Source organism: Nannospalax galili, unplaced genomic scaffold (genome assembly GCF_000622305.1).
Source record: "Nannospalax galili isolate Female #2095 unplaced genomic scaffold, S.galili_v1.0 scaffold274, whole genome shotgun sequence".
Lineage (NCBI taxonomy): Eukaryota > Metazoa > Chordata > Mammalia > Rodentia > Spalacidae > Nannospalax > Nannospalax galili.
In genome coordinates this window covers 715,581-738,527 of record NW_008335435.1, presented here as the reverse complement: position 1 = coordinate 738,527, position 22,947 = coordinate 715,581, and the positions used below count along the sequence as shown (strand labels likewise).

The 22,947-nt window shown below is 38.6% G+C and overlaps 1 protein-coding gene across 4 annotated transcripts in view; it reads left to right on the top strand.

Moving 5' to 3' along the window:
• Window positions 1–22,947, top strand: part of Rpgrip1l (RPGRIP1 like) — a 107,874-nt gene that overhangs the window by 41,599 nt on the left and 43,328 nt on the right. For all 4 annotated transcript variants that reach the window (XM_008830073.3, XM_008830072.3, XM_008830075.3 and 1 more), the window contains 4 exons: window positions 38–155; window positions 4,599–5,051; window positions 15,467–15,618; window positions 18,556–18,934. In XM_008830073.3, coding sequence (XP_008828295.1) covers window positions 38–155; window positions 4,599–5,051; window positions 15,467–15,618; window positions 18,556–18,934 — 1,102 coding nt within the window. The remainder of the gene's footprint in view (window positions 1–37; window positions 156–4,598; window positions 5,052–15,466; window positions 15,619–18,555; window positions 18,935–22,947) is intronic.

Here is a 22,947-nt window from a genome sequence, read left to right as displayed (position 1 = left end):
GATCATAAGTACTGAACTTATTGTCTCTTATTTTTAGATGGAAGTTGAGGCAGTGACTCAGAAGATGGAGAATTTGCAGCAAGATTATGAACTCAAAGTAGAACAGTATGTTCATCTTCTTGATATCAGGGCTGCACGCATCCAAAAGCTAGAAGGTACAGTGTGCACCGTTTTATAGCAGTTGAAAATGTTGTCCAGACTTTCACTCACAATATCTTTCTGCTGTAATTTTCCCCAATTCTAAGCTGGAATAAGTTATCAGAAAGACTATTTCATCTGGTTCTTTTGACTCAAAATTTTAAGTAGGAATTTTCAAGAATTTACTGGGGTTTTGTTGTTGTTGTTGTTGTTGTTGTTGTTGTTGTTTTAATTTTTATTTTTTATTTTTATTTATTTATTTTTTTATACCACTACTGTTTTTGAATTCAGTATTGTGGGCAAGATTTCAAAGTAAGACTCCATAAAGTATCACAGACTCAAATCTACGACCACCCTTGTAATTTCTCTTCTAAGTATCCTATGCACCGCAGCCAACAATATCTGCTTGCTCTTTGTCAGAGTCATTTCATGCATTCCCACCACCTGCTTTTGTTCATGCTGTTTACTCTGCCTAAACTTCCTTTCTGCCTTGACCTCAAGGAAATACCCAACCTGTGCTTCAAAACCCAACTCTGTGCTCAAGGTGCCAGGAAGCTGGCTCTGATTAATTCTAAACACTATCCCTCTACCTGAAATGCCCTTGAGGTGATTTTCAAACTTGAACAAATATAAAAATCATCTAAGGAAGCTGGGTGTGGTGGGTTTCCCATGAAATTCCTGCTTTCTGGCAACTAAGGTGGGAGGACCATGGATTCGAAGCTAACTTGGCTCCATAATTCAAGGCCAGCCTGTGCTACATAGAGAGACCATGTCTTGACAAGGAAAGGAAAAAGAACCATCCTAGGAACTTGCTTTAAGTGTAGCTTATAGGCTCCACCCTTGGAGATTCTGGGTTCCATATCTGTGGAGATTTTTATATTCACTATATTCACACTCCCAAGTTCTATAGTGGTACGTGCTAGCCTCTGTCATGCCCACTGTTGTGCAATTTTGGAGTCACCTATGCCATCATTAACCTCACGTTCTTAAAGGTTATTGCACATCCTGAAAGTCTCTTATTCACAATTTATACTTACTGATATTAACCATACTGAAAACTAAGTGAGAAAAAATTAAATATTTTAAATTCATGTCACATTGATAACTTATTACTTATTACATGTTAACATAAATCATATTTAATTTTTAAAACTTATAATTTCCAAAATATATGAGGAGAATGGCACTATTTTAATTCTTTTAACATTTTATAGTTTGGGTTTCTTTTTACATTTTTACAAATCTCTTTAGGCTCTGACTTAACAGAAAACAGCTGCATTACCCATCTGTGTCTGTGTTTGATTTGTTGTGATAGCACACATCATGTTGCCTTTGAGAAACCCCATTATATACTTGTTAGGAGAATAAAAATGAAAAAGGCAAATAGTATCTTAGTATTATTATAAACAGCTTTATCCTCACAGACCTCCAAAACAGCTTTAGAGACCCTTGGGTCTCTAAATACTTTGAGAACGTCTACTCTATGAAGAACTAACTAAATATCTTTATCTGACTGAATAGAACTTTCCAGAAGTCAGGGAGCAGTGTGTACCTTTTATTCCAAGTAATACTCAATAAAAATTTGCTTAATGGAATTTTTTTGTTTAAAAGGGAGGTCACCAAATAAAGTATTTTCATTCTTTTCAAGTCTTAGCAAGCTTTTACCAGTCTGTTTTGCCTGTCTCCTAAATTCACTGATTTGTTCCATAAACATAATCAGGCCTATAATATATCCTGAGCACAGTCCTACCCAGTAAGAAAAAAAGAATATAGATAGGAAAAACTGAGGCACCACCTCAAGGAACTTGTAACATGTAGACTAGTAAATAGATGGCTGCATTTTACTGTAGAGAACGTTGTACAAGAAAATGCAGAAAGTGTTATCTTAATCTATTTGTGATACTAGAGCAGAATTTCTGAGTCCAGATAATTTATGAAAAAATAAAGATTGCTTGTTTTGTATCCTTTTCTTTTTGGTGTTGGGGCTTGAACCTAGGGTCTTATGCAGGCTAATCAATCACTGAGCTATACCCCACCATCAGAGATCTTTTTTTTTTTTTTCTTGTCTTTTGAAGCAGGGTCTCCCTGTAGCGCCAGCTGACCTGGAACTCACTATGTAGACCAAGCTGGCCTTGAACTCACAGAGATCCGCCTGCCTCTGCCTCCTGAGTGCTGGGACTACAGGCGTGCACCACCATGCCCAGCTCTAGAGATCTATTTCTTGTAGCTATCAAAGCTAGTAGGTCCAAGTCAAGGGGCCTCTACCCGTTCAAGGGCTTTCTTGCTTTGTTATCCCAAGGCAGAAAGCAAAAAGGAAAAAGAAAATGCACACAAGAAAGCAAAAGGGGACCTCAGTCATTGACAATATGCCACTCTTTTAATAATGAACCCCAGACTGCTTGTGACACTGATCCATTCATGAGAGTGAGCAGAGCTGACATGACATCATTGCCTCTTAAAATACCCCACCTCTCAGCACAGTTTGGGATTAAGTTTCCAATATATGAACTTTGGGAAACATATTCATACTATAGCAAGTATTAATGAAACAGTGATGGTGTAATGCCCGTTCCTTCCACAAGATTTAGGATTTAGAGAAGACTTCACACAGAAGGTATATGGGGTTGTTTTCTCTCTCTCTCTCTCTCTCTCTCTCTCTCCCTCTCTCTCTCCCTTTCTTTCTTTCTTTCTTTCTTTCTTTCTCTGTCTCTCACAGACAGACAGACAAACCCCTACAGTTTACCTTAAAATTAATCAAAGGCTTTCCATATAGAAAGGTAGGAGTGAGTAACCAAAAGAAATCTCCTGTCAGTATGGTTTCTAACAGGCAGCTGAATAAATGCTAATATACTGACACTTAAGATTCAAAGTACGAAAACAGCAAGAGGACACTATGGTACCTTCTATGTTTAGATATGTTGAGTTTGATGTACTTTTGAGATGCCTGGGAGATAAAGGAGAAACAAAACAAATATATGATCTGGAGTTTCAGAAGAAATCTCAATTTAAAATACAAATAACGGAGGGTTGGAGAGATAGCTTAGCAGTTAATAGCACTGGCTGCTCTTGCAGGGGACCTGGGTTCAGTTCCCAGCACCCACATGGTAGCTAACAACTGTCCATAACTCCAGTTCCAGGGGATCTGACATCCTCCTTCTGACCTCCATAGGCATTGCATGACACAGTGCACTTACATACACGTAGGCAGTACACTCATACACATTAGAATAAATAGTTTTAAAACCACAAATATGGAAGCTTTCAGTCTGTTAAGAGCATCAGAAGTTATAAAAGTGTATAAAGATCTCCAATGAGAATATGTGGACTAACAAGAGAATTAAAAACCAGAAAATAAGTAGAGAAAGAAAAAAACCCTGAGAAATAAAGAGAGAAATAAGAGAAACAGGGAGATCCGTGACATGGAAGTCAAGATAGAATGATGGTTGATGAAAAAGTGTTCATTAGCCTCAAATGAAAGAAAGAATAACACAAGGCTGACAGTGTTGATGCCAAAGATCAGCTGCTCACTTCTCTGGCCTTCATAAGAGCAGCTCCACAGAGAAGTAAAGCAGATACTTTGCAGGAGTGTCTTACCTGAGAAGTCGGACACACGTATATACATTATTCCCTCCAGGAAACTTGAGTGTCACACTAGGGGGAAATATGTATGTAAAATGATATATATCTTAAAAAGCAGTGTTGTAGAAGTATAATTAGGGCAATGTGTACAACCACGAGACAGTTATCATAATGGAAATGATAGTCATGCCTGCCCCCCCCCCAAGTAGAAGCATATATGTCTTCTTAAGCCCAAGAGATGATCTAGGAAAAAGAGGAATCAATTTTGTCAGAGAGAGGATAATGAACGTAGCAGAGGTAGAAGAGTGGCTGGCATTCACATGGTAACCTCAGCTTTCAGCCCAAGACGTCTTTCTTTTTCCTTTTCCCTGGTTAAAGCTATGTTGCAATTGAATTTGTAATGTTTTTTTTAATTTTTTTATTTATTATTTTTATGTGTATGAGAGTCATGCCTGGATGTATATATGTATATCCGTGTCATGCAGTGCCCATGGAGGACAGAAGAGTGTGTTGGATTCCCCAGAACTAGAGTTATGGATAGTTGTTAGCCACATGTGGGTGCTGGGATTTGAACCCAGGTCCTCTACAAAAACAGCCACTGCTCTTAACCATTGAGCCATTTCTCCAGCCCAAAGTTGTAATGTTTTTCATTTTTATTCTCTTAATTTTAAACTGACAAATTATAGTTGCATATATTTTGAAGTTGTAATTTTGTTAAATAAGTGATGTCAAAACAAATTATGTATTTTTCTGTATTTGTAGAAAATAATAGTGAAGAGTGAGACTATTCACTGAAAGCATTTATCCTACCACTTCAGAGGCCAGTTTGTATCCTTATATGTCAATATTTTAACCTCTCTAAACTCTGTCTTCTCTTGCAGCTCAACTAAAGGATATTGCCTATGGCACCAAACAGTACAAATTTAAACCAGAAATCATGCCAGATGACTCTGTTGATGAATTTGATGAAACCATCCACCTAGAACGAGGAGAAAATCTGTTTGAAATCACTATCAACAAAGTCACCTTTTCTTCTGAAGTTTTGCAGGCATCTCGAGAGAAAGAGCCTGTCACTTTCTGTACCTATGCTTTCTATGATTTTGAACTACAGACAACTCCCATAGTGCGAGGTCTTCACCCAGAATATAACTTCACATCTCAGTATCTTGTCCATGTAAATGACTTTTTTTTACAATATATTCAGAAGAACACCATCACACTTGAACTCCACCAAGCTTACAGCACGGATTATGAGACAATCGCAGCATGTCAGTTGAGATTCCATGAAATCCTGGAAAAAAGCGGTCGGATATTTTGCACAGCAAGTTTGGTTGGTAAGTACAGTGTATAACTCTGGATGTTGAATTACTGTTGTGTCTTATCTGTTCAGTGGTGTTCTACATTAGTATCCTGTCTTATACATTAAAAGAGCATTTGGAGTAGGGACAGTGATCTTTACCTGCAGGTAATTATACTATCTTCAGTGTCATAGATAATGTCAGTAAAATAATTATCAATACTTATAACTATCATAAGTAGCTGTTAAACTTACTTCAAATGTTTGTTTACCCTACTGATTTCCTTGTTTAATTAAACATGAATTGTACTACATTAGTCAAAAATTTTTTGCAGACATGTTAACAGTGTTACTAAGTTCTAAGAATACAAGTTAGTGACAGATGAGGCAGACAAAACCTGTACCTTTGTGTGACTTAGCTAACCTTCTAGAGGGAAGACTAGCACTAAAATATGTGTGTGTGTGTGTGTGTGTATTTGTGCACCTGTGCATGTACACACAAAGTCAGATATGTTTAAAAAAAAAAAGTCAGCAATATAAGAGATGGAAGCTTGCCAGTTCAGATGAGAGCTTCCCTGAAAGAATGATGCCAGTAGAGACCTAATAAAGATCCAGGCCAGCAGGATTTTAGAGAAAGAAACTTTTAGATTGGAAAGTAGCAAAAACAAAGATCTGAGAGAGAACCCAGAAGAAGGCCACTGACTAGAGCAAAGATGAAACTAAACCAATAAGCAGCAACCAGATCCTTTTGTAGAGCCTCATAAGTCAAACATTTGGGGGTGTTTAGAAAAATCACCCTCAGGGCTTTGGGAAGAATAGTCTTCAGGGAGCAAGATGAGAAAGAGGACCATGCTCAGGCTGTTGCACTGATCTTTGAGAAGATGATGGTGCCTTGGATTAAGCTGGGAATGAAACGTGTAAGACGGCAGAGTAGAAGCTGCCTCCACGTGACCTAGTGAAGAGTCAGAAAAGAAAACACAGACTCTGCTCCAAAGAGAAAAAGACAAAGATGTGGAAATTCACAAAAGTAGTATTAGAACACTTAAAAGTATGGAGAAACGATGGGTGACACACCAAGAAGTAAGCCAAGTTAAAACACAGTTCTAGCCACAGGGCTCCCTGTCAAGGGGAGAAGTACCAGAAGCCTCATCCAAGAGGCAAGCCAGGGAGCCCTGGTAAAGAGACTGACAGTCCTACCTTCAGGACAAGCCCACAGCTCTCAGAAGCCTCAAATTCAGTGGCAGATTTTGACAGTGATCCTTCTGGTGACTGGTCACCAGGAGAGAGGAATCCCATTTGTCACTCTCTGACTTGGAGGGCAATGGCCAGGTGCCATCTTGAGAGGGAACCTACTCTAAAACTGAGCTACCCTGACCGTCTGAGAACAAGGAAGAGCCATGTCAAGGAGACTCAAGTCAACCTGCCAAAGCCTCAGGGTGAGAGGCAGCCCCGAGTGGCAGTTGAGAACCAGAGGGGCAGATGCTGACAAACCCAAAAGTGCAGACAGCAGGAGGCTCAGCTCAGGCAGGAAGTGCACAGGAAAAGGTAGCCCCACCTCAGCATCCAGGAACAGACTGAAAAGAACCCTAGTGTTTGTGAACCCAGAGCCTGAGGTCAATGTGGGGATCAACCTCTGGAGCCACCTAGCTGCTGTTCACTGCTGTAGAGTCCGAGAACTCGGAGACTCCAGCAGAATACTGTATCCTTCCAACAGGGTGAGCAGTACTTAGGGGGGTTGGAAAGTGCAAAGGCGGATCCTCTCCCTGCACAGATCTCATTCTGTGATTGCTTTCCCTGCTCCCATCTCACTGGGGAGAAACCCCATCTACAACATTAGGGACCAGCGACAGTGGAATCTGAAGAAAGGTGGGAGAACCTGCCCAGTCCGCTGACTGCAAAGCTCAGTGTGGCCAGCAGAGGCCTGTGGTATGCAAAGAGGGGACGCTCTAAAGTGAAAACAGCTCTGACAGACATCAGACACTTGTCCAGTACATACTCAGCACCAGCATAAGTCAGAGGAAAGAGTCCATAAGTTCACATGAACATCCAATCTGCCCTTACAACTGGCAGTTTCCAATTTTCCAAAACCCAGAAAAAAGGTGATCTAACACTTGACCTTGTTTCTCTTTTAAAATAATTTTCTCCTTGTGCTCCCTATATTTTTCTTTTTATTAAACTTTTAGTAGTATTTCCCTTTATAATATGAAAATATTAAATTTTTATTTCCCATCTAATTTTTACGTATATTCATTATTGGTCAACATTTTCTTTTCCTTTTTTTTTTCTCATTTTATGCCTTCACGTTCTCTTTTTTTTTTTTTACAAAATACTTCTTAAGTAGATTCATTTTTTAATTTTAATTGACAGCTTCATACATACATCCAATGTATTGTGATCACATTCATTTCTATTACCCTCTTTATCCCCCCATACTCCTGCTGACCCCCTTCTTTCCTACTGGTCCTCTCCTACTTTTGTGTCTTTTTTTTTTTTTTTTAACCCAGTAAGTTTAATGAGGGTTGCTTATATGAGCGTGGGTAGCGGGTTAATCACTGCATCATGGGCAGTTTGCTAATGGCTCTACCACTGATGAAAATGGCACCCTCTGCCCTAGCAACTATTAACTGGCAATAGCTCTTCAGGAAGGGATGGAGCCTCATGAGCTACCCCCACTGCCACCATCCATGATGGAATGTTGCGTAGGTCTTGTGCAGGTATCCACAGCTACTCTGTGTCCATGAGTACAATGACCATGTCATGTCCAGAAGACAGTGTTTCCCAGCACTCCTCCCCATCATCTGGCTCTTATATTCTTTCCACCCGTTCTTCAGCAGTGTTCTCTCAGCCTTGGAAGGAATGATATTGATGTTCAGTTTAGGGCTAAGCATTCCACAATCACTTATTCCTAGCACTTTGACCAGTTAGGAGTCTTTGCATTAACTGCTACCCACTGCAAAAAGGAGCCCAAGGCTGAGAGCAGCACTAGTGTAGGGATATACGTATACATATTTACAAGGCAGTATATTAGTTCCTTTTCTGTTGCTGTGATAAAATACTATGAACAAAAGCAACTTAAGGAAGAGTTTGTTTGTGCTTACAGTTCCAGAGGGCTGGAGTCCATGATGGCAAGGAAGTCATGGCATGCTGGTAGGAACAGGAAGAGGGCTGATTACATTTTCATCCACAGGAAGTAGAGAAAGAAAACAGGAAGTGGAGTGAGGATGTAAATCCTCAAAAACCATATCCAGTAACATATTCCCTCTAATAAGGCTCCACCTCCTAAAGATTCCATAACCTCCCCAAACAGCACCACCAGTGAGGGACCAAGTGTTCAAATACATGAGCTTATGAGGGACATTCTTCACTGAAACCACAACAGGTAGTTTTGTCTATATGTCCATTTCAAAAAACAACAGGTAGATTCCCACCTCCATAGGGCCTATGACCTCCCCAGTTACAGGCTTTTGACCAGATTTATAGTACCAAGCATGTATTCCCTCCAATGGATCAGGCCTCAAATTCAGTCAGAAAGTGATTGGTTACCCTAAACCTGTCATGCCACTGTTGCACCAGTTGGCACATCTTGCCAGGTCAGTATTGTAGCATGCAGGTTCATGGTAGGGATGACACTGATGATTTTTCTCCCTCAGCAACGATAGCATCTTCTGGCACTATGACTACTGATCAACAGAGATGAAGCTTCCAGCTCAGTTTCAGGTTGTTTTCCCTGTATCCTATATCCAAAGTGTGTGGTGACTTCAGCAATAAGGTCTTACCATCAAGTTCTGGTGGGCAACCAAGCAATGACAGCAGCCTATATTGTTTCAGGAGTCCCTGAGCCTTCCCTCGATAACAACTCAAAGGGAGCTCTCCTACACCTGGCACTATGTTTTCATTTTTAAAAACCTATGACTTCTGGTAGCAGCATTATCTACCCTTGCAGGGTACTTCTGCTCAAACTCTTAAAATTACATTGTCTAGTTACAAAGTGGTAGATTTATATATGGCTTTCTCATCCACCCTTAATTTTTATTAACCCTCCCCTTCCACTATATTTTTATTAGCATTTTGACTTTATCTTGTTGGTTTGGGGTGTTTTTTAATTCTTATTCTCAGATCTATCTAATGTTTTTGAGCTTTCTCATTTGGGGGAAAATCTTTTTGGTTTTATTTTTTAATTTTTCTTTTTTTAATATTTTATCTTTTTTTTTTTTGGTCTTTTTGAGACAGGGTCTCCCTGTAGCCCCAGCCTGTCTGTCCTGGAACTCACTGTGTAGACCAGGCTGGCCTTGAACTCACAGAGATCCACCTGCCTCTGCCTCCCGAGTGCTGGGATTACAGGCGTGCGCCACCATGCCCAGCTTATCTATTACTTTTATTTTATGAGTATGAGTGTATTGCCTGCATGTGTGTAAGTGTGCCTGTGTTATACATAAAGGTCAGAAGAGGGCATCGGATTCCCGCATGAACTGGAGTTAAGGACGGTTCTTAGCTGCCATGTAGGCCCTGGGAATCAAGCCCGGCTCCTCTGCAAGAGCAGTCAGTACTCTTACCCACTGAGCCATCGCTTCAGCCTCCTGTTTTCTAATTTTTCTAACCTCTTTTTCATCTCTCTCCCATACCACAGCGTTCTCCATGCCTCTTTTTCCTTTTTTTTAACCCTGAGGTTCCTCTGTTTTTACCTTTTCCTGCTTCCTTCCTTTATCTCATTCATTAACTTCATAGCAATCTGTAGTAGTTTTCCATTTGCTCTTTTATGATGATGTGTTTGTGGGCTATTATTTGTTTAAACATACTTCTGTATCATGTATGGTTTGCTGTTACAGCAGTTTGTTTTCTCCTCTCTGTGTCCAGGGGGTTGAAACCTCAATGGTAAGTTGCTCAATAAGAAAATATCCAAATAAAACACAGTATCTAAACAAATAGATGTACAAATTGAACACAAAACATGAAAAAGTAAGGCAATTGTAAGTCCTAACTGCTGAATTCAAACGTTAAAATAGGTAAAATGGCAGGTGAAGACTTCAAAAGTTTACTAACAAAAATCATCAGTGGCCATAAAGAAGATACAGAAAAGCAGAGGAATTAAATTTAGAACCTTGAGAGGAAAATTAGCAACATAAAGGAAAAAGTCAGGAGCATGACTAAGAAAATCCAACAAGGAAATTGAGAAAAAAAAAAGAGAGAGAAATGTTAGAAATGAAAAACTCAGTAAATTGGGGCTGGAGAGATTGCTCAGTGGTTAAGAACACTCTCTGTTCTTGCAGGAGATCCAGGTTCGACTCCCAGCACCCACATGGCAGCTAACAACTGTCCATAACTCCAGTTTCAGGGAATCCGACAGTCTCTTCTGTCCTCTGCGGGCTTTGCAGGACACAGGTGCACTTACCTACATGCAGGCAATACATGCATACACAAAAAATAATAAATAAAATATTTTTTAATTTTTAAATATTTTTAAAAAAAGAAAAACTCAGTGAATCAAAAACAAAGCAAACAACAGTCAAAACAGTGGAAATTATCACCAATAGACTGAACCCAGCAAAAAAAAAGAACATCAGGGATGGAGAACAAAGTCAAGGAAATGTTACATTTGAACATCAGTAAAGAAAAGTAGTAGATAAGCATGACCACAGTGCCCAAGAACTCTAGAATACAATCAAGAGACCAAACCTAAGAATCCTAAGAAGGGGCCACAATAAAAACTACAAGCAGGGGGAATCTTTTCAGTGAAATTGTAGCAGAAATTTTCCCAGTTCTAGAGAGCAAAATGGACATAAAAACATGAAGTATTAAAATTTCAGTAGAGATAACCAGAGAACAACTCTATGATATACTATACTCTGGATGTCAAAAGTGCAAAGCAAAAAAAAAAACACTAAAAACTGTAAAGGGAAGGCACCAACATGTCAACAGAAGCAAACAGGATAGCATCTGGGCTCTCATCAGCAACTCTAAAAACTAGGAACAATACATTTCAAGCCCTGAAAGTAAATAACTGTCAGCCTAGATTTCTATACCTATCCAGCAAAGCAATTTTAAAATTTGCAGAAAAATAAGGATGTTTCAAGACAAGGAAAACTTAAGATAGTTCCTAACCACCAAACCAGGAACACACAATCTAAAAACTACCATACCCAGAGTAGGAAGAAAGTCTCAATAATTAGAACACGGGAAACAGTAAACTTTATGAGAGGAATAGATGAACAATTAGGAAGGAGTCCATTATGTCCAACAGAGCAAACCAGGAAACCTCTAATACTAATAGGGGAGAAAGAATAATCCAGTGAACTGGAAAAACAAAATTACAGGAATTAGTAAATATCACTCAGTAATAACCTTAAGTATAAATGGCATAACCTTACCAACAAAGAGACACAAACTCTAGCTGATGATTGGATTAAAAAATAGTCATCATCTCCACAAAACACCCCTCACTGGCAAAGACAACCAGAGACTAAGGCAAAGGATGGAAGCCAATCTGTGGAACAAATGGAAACAGAAAACAAGGTTGTCATACTGATGACAACCTGATCCAGGAGATTCAAACCAAATTAGTCACATAAAGGTAGCTACTAAAATTAATAAAAGAAACAATTACTCAAGAAGATGTAACAACATATATGTTTAAATGGATCAAAGACCTTAAACACAAGGGCAGAAACTTTGAAACTGCTAAAAGAAAACACAAACAAAACACTCCAAATTATAAACCTAGATGAGACTTTCCTGAGAAGGGCTCCAAGTTTACCAGATGGTTTGCATGAAATTAAAAAGCTTTTGCATAGCAAAGGGAACAATCAGCAGAGTGAAGAAACATGTTACACAAAGGGAGAATGTCGTTACTAACAATATATCCAACAGAAATATTATCTAGAATCTGCAAAGAACTCCAAAAATAAAACACCAAAAAAAGTCTTCTCAATAAATAGACTAATGAACTTAATAGACAGTTTTCAAAGAAGAAATGCAAATGGCCATTAAATGTTTGAAAAAGGAGGGATGGAGAGATGGCACAGCAATTAAGAGCCCTGGCTGCTCTTGCAGAGGACCCAGGCTAAGTTCCCAGCACCCACATGGCAGCTAACAACTGTCTGAAACTCCAGTTCCAAGGGATCCAACGCCCTGTTTTGACCTCCACAGGCATTGAATAACAAGGATACAGTTACATATATGCAAACAGTACACTCATACATATTAAATAAAATAAAAAATAATAAAATATTTTTTAACTTGAAAAGTATTCAGGATTTTCAGCTGTCTTGGAAATACAAGTTAAATCTATATTGAGATCCATTGTACCCACTCAGAATGGCTATAGTCATGAAAAACAGTTCAGATAAGGAAGTGGGAAAAAAGGGACCTTTAATGCACTTCTGGCAGGAATGTGCTTTTGTGCATCTAATATGGAAAGAGCATGGAGGTTCCTTAAAATTCTGAAAATAAAACTAGTATTTGATCCAGCTATTCCAGTCCAGGTATTCTATGTCAGTGTACCACAGAGGTACCTGGACATCAGTGTTTATTGCTATACTATTCATAGTAACTAAAATATGGAACTGGCCTTAAGGTCCATCAGCAGAAGAATGGATAAAGAAAATGTGATACTTATACTGTATTTCAGCTGTATTTCATCCAGCTGTAAAGAGGGATGAAATTATGACATGTGGGAAAATGGATGGAACTGAATATTGTTTTATAATATTTTATTTATTATTTTTATTTATTTTGTGTGTATGCTTGTAATGCCTACATGTATGTAAGTGTACCTGTGTCATGCCTATGGAGGTCAGAAGAAAGTATCGGATTCCTCTGGAACTGGAGTTATGGACAGTTGTTAGCCACAATGTGGGTGCTGGGAATGAAACCCAGGACCTCTGCAAGAACAGCCAGTACTCTTAACCACTGAGCCATCTCTCCAGCCCTGGAACTGAGTATTGTTAAGCTTTAAACAAAGCTCAGAACAACAAATGCTGTATTTTTCTCGTATGCAAAATCTGGCTTTAAATGTATATGTGTGTGTGTTTGTGTGTGTGTGAATGACTTGAAATTAGAAATGAAACTATTAAAGAAGAAGCGATCTAAAGGAGGAGAGGTGGGGATAAGACAGTGGAGGGACTGGAGAGATGGCTCAGCAGTTAAGAGCACTGACTGCTCTTGCAGAGGACCCGGGTTCAATTCGCAGCACCCACATGGTGGCTGCGAACCATCCTTAACTCCAGTTCCAGGGGAATCCGAAGCCCTCTTCTGACCTCCGTGGCATTGCACAACATGGGTGCCCTCACATACATGCAGGCAATACATTCATACACATAAAATAAAAATGATAAATAAAAATTTTTTTTTAAAAAAGAAGTGGAATATATGTGGCCTGAAAGCAAAAGGAAGAGGCTTTTGTGGTGAGGGGAGGAGACCAGAGAGAGGAAAGTGAGGAGAGCAGAGGGAGCAAATGCCATCAAAATCTGGTGATATATGAAAGTGTCACAATGAAACCCTGTTATTTTGTATACCCACTAAACCCAACTTAATAAAATAAGGTCATTATTTGACCTATTTTATTAAGCAGAGAAAAAAATGGTAAAGAAAACAGTCAAAAATTTATTAACTTAAGCCTGTCTGTTCATTAGCTCTTCCTTAAGATTTGTGGGACTTCAGGTGTCCCTCAGTTCATAGAGCTAGCATAGCATACACATAGCATAGCATACACAAAACCCTGGGTTTGACCCTAGGTCGGCATAAAATAGGTATGGTGGTGCAGCTACATACTCAGGATGTAGAGGCAGGAGGATCAAAAGTTCAAGGTCACCCTTACTTCATAGTAAGTTTGAGACCAGCCTAGGCTAGAGACCTTCTCTCAAAAAATAATACTAACAATTGCTCATCAGCTCAAAGAAAAAAGCAAAATTTTCGAACATGAGCAACTAGAAAAACGGTGATGTAATTTACTAAGGGAAACCCAGAAAGGAACAAATCCAAAGAGAGAAAAACAAAGGTTTCTGCTTGTTGGGACAAGATTGACCTGCCTATTTATCACCTGAGTTGAGGTGTCAGGTAGGCAGTTGGATAAATTAGTTTGAAGGGTTAGGATAGAGATCTAGAAATGAGTCACTAGCATATAGAATAAATTTTAAGCTTTGGGCCTACATAATATGACATAGAAAGTGAATGTAGATAAGGAAGAGATGGTAACCAGTGACAGCATTGGGAAACTCCAAAATTCAGGGCTCAGGAAGAATAAGAAGAGCCAGTGAAGAAAGCGGATAGCCAGTGGGGCAGAAGGAAAACTGAGATCATTTGATCTTCCCAAAACTAAGAGTAGAAACTCTGAAGAAAAGGGGAGGGCAATTTAGTGGCTAGATAGAGGTTTTGTTTTATGATTGAGTAACTAATTGCATAGATAGTGTATTCCTGACTCAAAAGTCAAAAAGATTTAAGTGCGTTTTTTTCTCTCCTGTGCCCCAGCCACCCTGGCCTTTCATCAAAGGCTATAAATTTGTTCAAAGATGCTTTATGCATATACAAACAAATGCGGGTATATTGATGCTCATCTTGAAAGACTTTTTAATGATGGCAGATATTAAATCATTTGAATATTAATGATAATGTCCCATTAGTTAAAAAAATGTGAAGTAGACATAATAGACTATGATGTCTTCAGAAAAGCTTTTAGAATATTCCCTTCTTGACAATATATACCAGTCCCTCTGGTGGAAGTATACAGATAGCAACCACATCCTTGCCCTCAAGAAATTTCTGTGTGATATACAGACTGCACACTTGTGAACAGACAGACTGAAGTGTTAGCGCAGTAATACAGACATACAGGATTACAAAGGCAGCACAGAGCTAGTAAACCTAGGAGCCAGAGAAGAAAGTCTGGTAGAGAAAAAGAAGAGCTGCTAAGTGCAGTGCGCGCGCAGGTTCCACACAGCAGCACAGGGGCTGTACTCCACACTCAGCAGAGCTATGGCTGCTTCCATGTCCTTGTGGTACCGTGCAGAGGTAGGAAGATGCCACAGACCCTCAAAGCTGAATTCTAATGTGGAGTTCATACTTACAGTTTTGAGGTTGTATATTGTAAATGTCAGACTAGATTGAGTCCAGCTTGTTTAAAGAAAAGTATTAGAGTGTCCAAAAGAATCTGTTGGAATATCTGATTCACTATTTAGATAGCTCTTTATATTCAAGATTGAAATGATATCAATTGAAATAGCTCAGTCATATTTTAACACAGTTTCTTGGTATTTAATATACACTGAACCTCATGCTTCAGAAGTAACAGTTTTCTTTACCTCTGCTACTGGCCAGTCAGGCAGCATTTGTGTGGGCCCTGTTACTTCTCTCTGTATGAAGTGTATACTTCTCATGTGTCATACTGCTGTGTGATTAAGTCCTTTATACCCTCATGAACGTGATCATTTTAACTGTGGGCTATGCATCGATTATTCATAGGGACTAAAGGAGACATTCCAAATTTTGGCATAATAGAATACTGGTTCCGATTAAGAGTTCCCATGGATCAAGCAATTCGACTTTATAGAGAACGGGCAAAGGCATTGGGATACATAACATCAAATTTTAAGAAACCAGAGAAAATGCAATGGGTAAGCTTGTTTGGTGGTAAGCCTCTTTCATTTAAAAAAATTGTATTTCCTTAGATTTAATGCTATAAACTAAGATTGTTTCCTTTCACAGCCATCAAGTGGCCTTTTTAACTTTTTATTTTAGGCTAGTCAGTCGCAGGGAGTAGCAACAGCAGTAGAGAGTTGGCCTCTGTATGCTTTACCTACTTCCTTCTAGTTGTAACACCTTATAAAGCTATAACATAATACTGAAAGCAGGAAACTAAGCTGGGATGGGGTGACTAGTATCCCATCTACTCAGGAGCCTGATGCCCAATGAATACAGCCTAAGCAACTTAGCAAGACCCTGCATCAAAATACACATTTTTTTAAAAGGGCTAAGGATATAGTTCAGTGGTAGAGTGCTTACCTGGCATGTACAAAACCCTGGGTTCACTCCCTACTACTGAAAAACAAAGCAAAATAAAACAGGAAATTGATGTTGTACAGTATTAACTAATCTACCTACCTTATGCAGATTTCATCAGTTTTTACATACAGTCATTTGTATGTATGTATGCTTGTGTGGGCATTCACTCGATGCAGTTTTTTCACCTGTATAGATTCATGTACCATCCTGAGATGCAGAACTGTTCCAGCGATACAAAGGAATTCCCTTGTGCTGTCCAGGACACTTTCAGAAAATAACTGTACTACTGTTACCACATATCAAGAGTCTTTGATTAACCATCCCTGCTCTTGAGGAAATGACTATTCTTGGATTGTCATTTGCTGTGCTTCTTTTAGGCCATTTCCTCCCATTCAGTTTTTGAAATGCAAAGTAGACTACAAAATGAATATTTTCTTGCTGAGAACTTGGAATTTAAATCCAACTCCAGGATTCAGTAAATGTAGAAAGCACAGAATTGAGCAGTTAGATAACATTCTGGACTTTATGACCTCATGTGTATAACCTGAGTATGAAAAGCCATAAAGTCTACACTTATGTTGAGTAACAAAGGAAGAGAATATGGTAGGAATATTTTAGAATGGCTGCTCAAGTCATAATCATCCTTCCTTTTTTTCTTTATAACTGCCCTTACCCCAACCCATGGGGCCTGGACCCCAGTGACTAGTTTTATGTTAGATGATCTCATTTCCTCCCACCATCCACCCAATTAGAATTGTTCAGGAATATCCACTTGGCCCCAACATGGCCAGGAAGATTCTGCCTTCTGAGCAAGAGAAAGCAAGACTCTTCATGCCTGAGACATATAAAATCGGGAGCTATTGGCAGCCATCTTCTACCAGCAAAAAGAAAGACAGTCTAAGGAGATAATAATGAGCCAGAATTCAGAGAAAAATGGAGACTGGACAGACAAAGTTCTGGTGCTTTTCCAAGCCTACCACCTTCCTAAAGCCCACTATACTTCCATTATACAGAGCATGAAATATCCCATAATGTTACATGAAACTTTTTTATTTTTGCTGAGTTTTCTGTAACTTTCACTTAAGAACCATGACTAATAAAACATTAATTCTCAAACTTAAGAAAGAATGCCACCTGATTCCCAGAGATCATCCTTCTGATTAGTATTCTTCACAACACACTTTGGTAGAAGCTGTTATGGAAATGGGAATTAGAAATAAAGATATCAAATTATTTGCTTGATTTTCTAGTGTAATGAATTGATTTGGGGAGATAAGTAGAGAGGGGCACTTTTAAACATGTTCCACTGAGCCTTCTTTAGTTGATTGCAAACTAGCTCTGGGAAAGCAGTGCTGTGGTTCCTGCTCAGGTTTCCCACTCCATACCACAAGAGGTCTCCACTAATGATGTTGTGACTAACTCTAGTTTTCCTTCTTTAATAAACTTCTCTTGAATTCATGGGTCCCAAATGCTTCCTCCAGGCAAGGTAGAAAATTCTCCAGCACCAAACTGAACAAGGTACTGGAACACGAGCATTTTCTTTGTTCCAGATTGTATCAGCTGTGAAAGATTCACCATTTACTACAGATGTTTTCTAATATCTAGTGTGCTTACCATCTTCCCCCAAAGGGACCTTAGAATAGTTTTCAGCTCACCTGATAACCCCTTTGCTCATCTTCCTCCTGGAATGTCCTCCCAATCCTAGCTTTTGATCCTATTCTGTTGCTCTTAACAGCAGCTGGACTTTCATGTGCTGGCTGAACTTGGCCACAGATAACTGCTTCTTCAAATCTGTGGTGGTTTGAATGAAAATGTCCCCCATAGGCTCCAAGTGTTTGGACATTTTGTCCCCAGATGATGGCATTGTTTTGGGAGGTTTTGGAAGGTGTGCCTATCCTGGAGGAAGCCCCGTCACTGGGGGTGGACTTACAGAGTTCTTAAGCCTTGCCAGATCTCTAGTCAGTCTCTTGTTTCCTGTGCCTGCTGGAAGATGTAGAACTTAGCTTCCACTCCTCTTCTCCAGCCACCTCTGCCACCATGCCTCCCCACCAAGATGGACTGTAATTCACCTGGAACTATAAGCTCAAATAAGCTCTTCTTTTTATAAATTGCTTGGGTCAGTGTTTCTATCATAGCAATAGAAAAGTGACTAATACAAAACCACAATTCTGGGTGAGCAGATATCTCTCCTTTAGAATGTTCTTCAGATTCATCCCTGCCTTGGCTCTTCAGTTATTAAATACAATTAAAGAGCAACACATTAACTTCTTTCTTGGTTTTATTTGCTCTTGGCACCAATTTCTGCAAATATCCTTGGTCTTCCATGTTTGCTACCAGTAGCACAGGATTATGTATTCTCACATGTCCTAGGAGTTTGGACATATTGTTTTAAGCATATTAGTTTTGAATAAGAATTTTGCTGAGAAAATAACTTTTAAATGAAAGCATGCAGTTTTTGTCCATTTACAAAATTTTGTTGGGGGATTAGCAGCTAATATTTATCTTTTAATTGTATTATTTCTATAATATAAATATGTGTGTTTTTCCAGTTAAGTCACCAAGCACCCAAAACTGCTGAACCCAATTCAACAGATTCCACAGATGGCAACCTAAATGAACTTCATATTACAGTAAGATGTTGCAGCAACCTGCAATCCCGAACAAGCCACCTGCAGCCACACGCATATGTTGTGTACAAGTTTTTTGATTTTGCAGACCATGATACAGCCATCATTCCCAGTAGCAATGATCCACAGTTTGATGACCATATGTGTTTCCCAGTGCCAATGAATATGGATTTGGATCTATACCTTAAGTCAGAGTCTCTGAGTTTTTATGTTTTTGATGATAGTGATACCCAGGAGAATATTTACATAGGAAAAGTGAATGTGCCCCTGATTTCACTGGCACATGACAGGTGTATCTCAGGTAAGCCTATGTTCTTGATTCTACAGTTGTAAAATCAAACCTAAATTATATCCTAGTTCACTTATAGTATGATTTCTTAGTAAATAATTTTCCTAACCTCAGTTTTTGAAATTTAGGCCTATAATACTGTTTATATTTTTAATTATTTCCTTGCTAGGAGTTGTAGCATTCCAATGTTCAAGGGATTGTAATATGCACTTTCTAGTCTACTTAAAAGTAATACTAACTTCCATTAAAACATAAAAAGTTTAATATTTTTTCATTCTTTCTCCCTCCTTTGTACTGCTATTGCCATATATATGCATATGATATGCCTAGACTTCTGACATTTTACTAGTGCATATTAATTGCACAAAACAGTGGATTGTATTATGACATTTTCATACATATATATAACATGCTGTGGTCATATTTGTCTCCCATTCCCATTGCTCTCTTTCCTCCCTCCCTCCCCCCTTTGCCTATGTATATTACAAACACAGCAATACAATCTTCTAATAATTACTTTAGATAATACAATCATTTCTTTAATGAAGTTATGGGAGAAATATGTAATTATAGGGGATCCTGATATTTACCTACATCTTTACTCTTTCTCATATCTATTTCTTCCTCACTCTGACTTTCTTCCTTGCTCTGATGTTACTTTCTTACTCCACATAGCTCTATCTTACTCCATTCCTTATGCTAGTGTGTTATGAGCCCAATAATATAATTTTACAAGTGTTGGTTTATATAATTATATTTTACATCAGTTAAGAGGAAAAAAGAAAACTATATATTTGCATTGTCTTTTATAATTACCTATGCATTTATGTACCTTTCTGGTCCCTATTCAGATATATGGATTTAATGTCTTGTGTCTTTTTCTTTCAGTCTGAAGAAAACTTCCTATAGAATATGTGTTGTAAGTCTTGTCTGCTGCTAGTGAATTGTCTCAGTAATTGTTACACAGGAATATTCTCTTTTTTACTTTTATTTTTTGATGAATATTCCTGAGAGTTATTTTTTTACTATATTTTGGTTTTCAGGGTTGTTAGGTTTTTTTTTTTTCCCCTTCTAGCATGCTTAGTCCATCAAACTACTGGCTATTGGGATCCATTGTTTCTAAGACACCACCTAATGACTTTATTGTGAGTCTCATGTGCTGTTTTCAGGATTTTATTTGAAGTTTTACATAGTTTTATGTGCCTAGAAGTGGATCCTCTTTTATTTATTCTACTTGGAATTCACTGAGGTGTAGGTGTAAAATAATGTTAAATAGGTTGTAGTGTAATGTTATGTAGGTGTACTATACTGTTATATAGTTGTAGTATAATGTTGTGTAGGTGTAGTGTGATGTTGTGTAAGTGTAATGTTATATAGGTGTAAGGTATTGTTATATGGCATAGTGTGATGTTGTGTAGGTGTAGTGTGATATGTAGGTATAATGTTAAGTAGGTGTAGTTTAATGTTGTGTAGGTACAATGTAATGTTATGTAGGTGTAATGTGATGTTGAGTAGATGTAGTATGATGTGTAGGTGTAGTGTGATGTTGTGTAGGTGTAGTGTGATGTTCTGTCGGTGTAGTGTGATGCATAGGTATAATTTAGGTGGGTGTAGTGTAATGCTATGTAGGTGTAGTGGAATGTTACCTAGGTGTAATGTTACGTAGGTGTAGTATAATGTTATGGTGTGGTGGAATGTGATATGCCATATTTAGACAGTGAGCTATCATTTCTTCAGTTATTTGTTTCTGCCTTTCCTCCTCTTGACTCCTGTGACATATAGGTTGATATCTTTAGTGAGGTCCCACAGAGCTCTCAGGCTCTGTTCATTTTCTTCCCATCCTTTGGATAATCTTTACTATGCAGTCTTCAAGTTTACTTCAAGATTCTTTGTTATGCTAGTTCAGATCACCTACTGAGCCCCTCTATTGAATTTTTTCATTGCAGTAGTTGTGCTTTTCAGCTCCAAAATTTCTATTACTTTTTTTTCTTCTTTACCATCCTCCACCCCTACTTCCAGGTCTGGGAATCACCCAGCTCCTCACACATGCTAAGCAAGCACTCTACCACTTGCACTACATCCCCAATCCCATTTCGGATGGATGGATGGATGGATGGGATGGATGGATGGATGGGATGGATGGATGGATGGATGGGATGGATGGATGGATGTTGGAAGGAAAGATAGATTAGATAGACAGACAGACAGACAGATAGACTGACTCCTATATTTGGTAAGTTGTTGTCATAATACTTTTATTTTTGAAGTATGACTTCTTCTAATTCTTTGACTAATAACCATTAACAGTGTTGCTTTCATGTCTCTTCCTGCTAAGTTTTCAATCTCGGTACCTCAAAGAATGCCTTTTGATGGCTTTTTATCCTGTTAGGCATCGCACAATTCTGTTTATAATATGAATCATGATATTTTTATTTCCTTAAGACTGAGAATCAAACCTAGGACTTCATACATGATAAACAAGTACTCCACCACTAAGCTATACCCCTAGCCATTGGCTCATTTTTTAAAATTATTTAATAACCACATAATTAGAAGAAGCATTTCATGACAACAGCATTGATGTATTCAATAACAATTACCAGAGCTAAGATGCATCTGTTTCAAAATTGGCTATAAATTTTTAGGTTTACAGTTGAATTAATGAAGTTATACAATACTGTACTCAGTATAAACCCTTTAAGACATAAAATTATATGAGGTTTTAACCTTTAAAAAAGATCTCCATTTCATTTTGTTGTTGTTGAAAACTGGACATTTTGGATAACATATTGTTGTGTACTATTCCTAGACTAGTTAATGTCACTGTTTGTTTGCTTGCTTGTTTACTTGGTGGCTTACCTGGACTAATTGTCTATTTCTACCATTGTGTGTAACCACTGATATCTCTGGTAAGTTGTTTTATTATTGTTGAGTTTTAAGCACAGATCAGCATAGCTTAGTAGGGAGCCAATGATTGTTCAAAAGGTATACTTAAGGGGCTGGAGAGATGGCTCAGCGCTTAAGAGCACCCCTAATGAATGCCATCAAAAGGCATTCTTTGAGGTACTTGGATTAAAAGCACTAACTGCTCTTACAGAGGACCTGGTTTGATTCCCATCACCCACATGGGGCAGCTAACAACTGTCTTTAACTCCAGTTCCAGGGGATCCAACACCTTCTTCTGACCTCCCTGGGCATTGCACAACATGTGTGCACTTACACACATGCAGTCAATACACTCATATACATAAGATAAAAATAATAAATTTTTTTTAAAAAAATGGTCAAGCAGGACCTTTGACTTATCTTCATATAGACATAGGTGGAACTGGTAAAAGAAAGGAGCCTGGGGCTCCTCCCAAGCCCATGTAACCCCTCAGGAACAGATCCTCAAACGACCTTAAGAGTAAACATAAATTGGCTTACCTGGAGCAACTGTATGTCCTGCAACACCCAAAAGGAAAGTGTAACCAAAGATTAAAGGGGCCAATATAATTTCATAAGAGTCCATATGTATAGCAAAATGCTACATGACAAGTAACAATGCCAGACAGGCGATACCTTCTTTTGAGTTGTTGGCCAGGGTGGCCCATGGGATCCCAGATAGTAACCCAGCATAGAACTGGGAAAATGAACAGCAGACCCCAATCTTATCTAAAAGAATATTGACAACCGATTGCTGCTAGATGAGGAACAGCTGATCTTCCTAAAAGAAAGACCTCTAGATAGGCTGACTAGATTCACCAGAAGGGCAAGTAGTTGGGAATGGCTGGGGTGCATACAAAACAGCAGACAGTAGCAGGGATGTCAGAGAATAAGGGCTCTAGTGCGGGGAGGGAGGCTATGGGAGGGTGCTATCTGGGAAGTGGGTATAAAAATACATAAATAAATTAAAAAATAATAATTCTTCAAAGCATAAAGGAAGGAAGGAAGAAAAAGAGAAAGTACAGGAAGTGAGAAAAACGTGATGGGGAGATACAGGAGGTGTTGGAGGGGAGGGAGTGGGCGTGGATTTGATCAAAAAA